General features: G+C 64.1%; 1 protein-coding gene across 1 annotated transcript in view; it reads right to left on the reverse strand.

Annotated features, from left to right (window-relative positions):
* The window catches only part of SFRP4 (secreted frizzled-related protein 4), an 11,500-nt gene extending 11,227 nt beyond the window's left edge, over positions 1-273 (reverse strand). Inside the window, exon 1 of the mRNA XM_009332426.1 lies at positions 252-273. Coding sequence (XP_009330701.1) covers positions 252-273 — 22 coding nt within the window. The remainder of the gene's footprint in view (positions 1-251) is intronic.
* Between the last annotated feature and the right edge of the window lie 691 nt (positions 274-964).

The raw sequence follows: 964 nt of genomic DNA on the forward strand, positions 1-964 counted from the left end.
GGGGCCGCCGGGCGGGGAAGTTGCTCCTAGCCCGGTTTGCTCGGGACCGCCCCGAGGCGGGAGCGGGCGGCGGGACCGGGGCAGCGCGGGGCCGGTGCGGGGCTGCTCTGACGGCACTCAGTCCTCCGCTGCGCTCCCCCCACCTCTGTCCCCCCACAGTCGCATCTGCAAATGGGTGGTAGAAGGGATTTCAGGCTTTCTCCAAGACGTCTTTTTTATTTTTCTTTCCGTGGTGCTCCATGGCCACGCACCCTTGACACAGTGGAGCCGCATGCCCACGCGGGGGCAAGGGGCTCCCTTCCACCCTAGTCCCTGCGCACGGAAAAGACCTATGGGCCCTTCCTTTACTGGGGCCAATGCTGCACCCCAGTCTTTGAGGGACTCGCTGAGAAAACAGGATTAACTCAATGCCAGGTTATTGCAGCGGCCTGGGAAAGCCCCAGCATGGCTGCGAGTTAGCAGCTCCTGGGCCTGCCCTGGCCAGGCACCGTGGTGCCACCGGTGTTTCCCCCCACGGACCCGGCAGAGCTCAGGCCTGGGTGCCGCAGAGTACCCATGGGGCACAGGTTTCCCCCTTCCCTTTGTGTGCAAGGAAAGCTCATCCAGAGCGGGCAGTAAACAGCGGTTGAGAAACCCGAGAGGGCAGCGGGAGATGAAGGGGTGTATGTGCTTGGTGTCATTGTGCGTGGGGAACCACTGGCAAGGAAGAAGTAAATTCCCCCCCTGGACGGCAACATTAAAGCATCTTCACCCAGCAGGTCCCTCCTGTTCGTGTACGCAGAGTGCCCAGAAGTACCCCAAGGCTCGGGCCTTGCAGGTGCCCCTCTGCCATCACCCTTCGCGGGCACAGCCAGGGCAAGCAAACCCTCCCGGCCACCCCGGGTGCAAGGAGGGGGGCAAGGCGGGCGAGGGTCCCCGTCGCCTGTCGCCCCGCCGCCTCCTGCTCTCCCATCCCGCTTGTATA

The sequence above is a fragment of the Pygoscelis adeliae genome, unplaced genomic scaffold (assembly GCF_000699105.1).
Source record: "Pygoscelis adeliae isolate BGI_AS28 unplaced genomic scaffold, ASM69910v1 Scaffold58, whole genome shotgun sequence".
Classification (NCBI taxonomy): Eukaryota; Metazoa; Chordata; class Aves; order Sphenisciformes; family Spheniscidae; genus Pygoscelis; species Pygoscelis adeliae.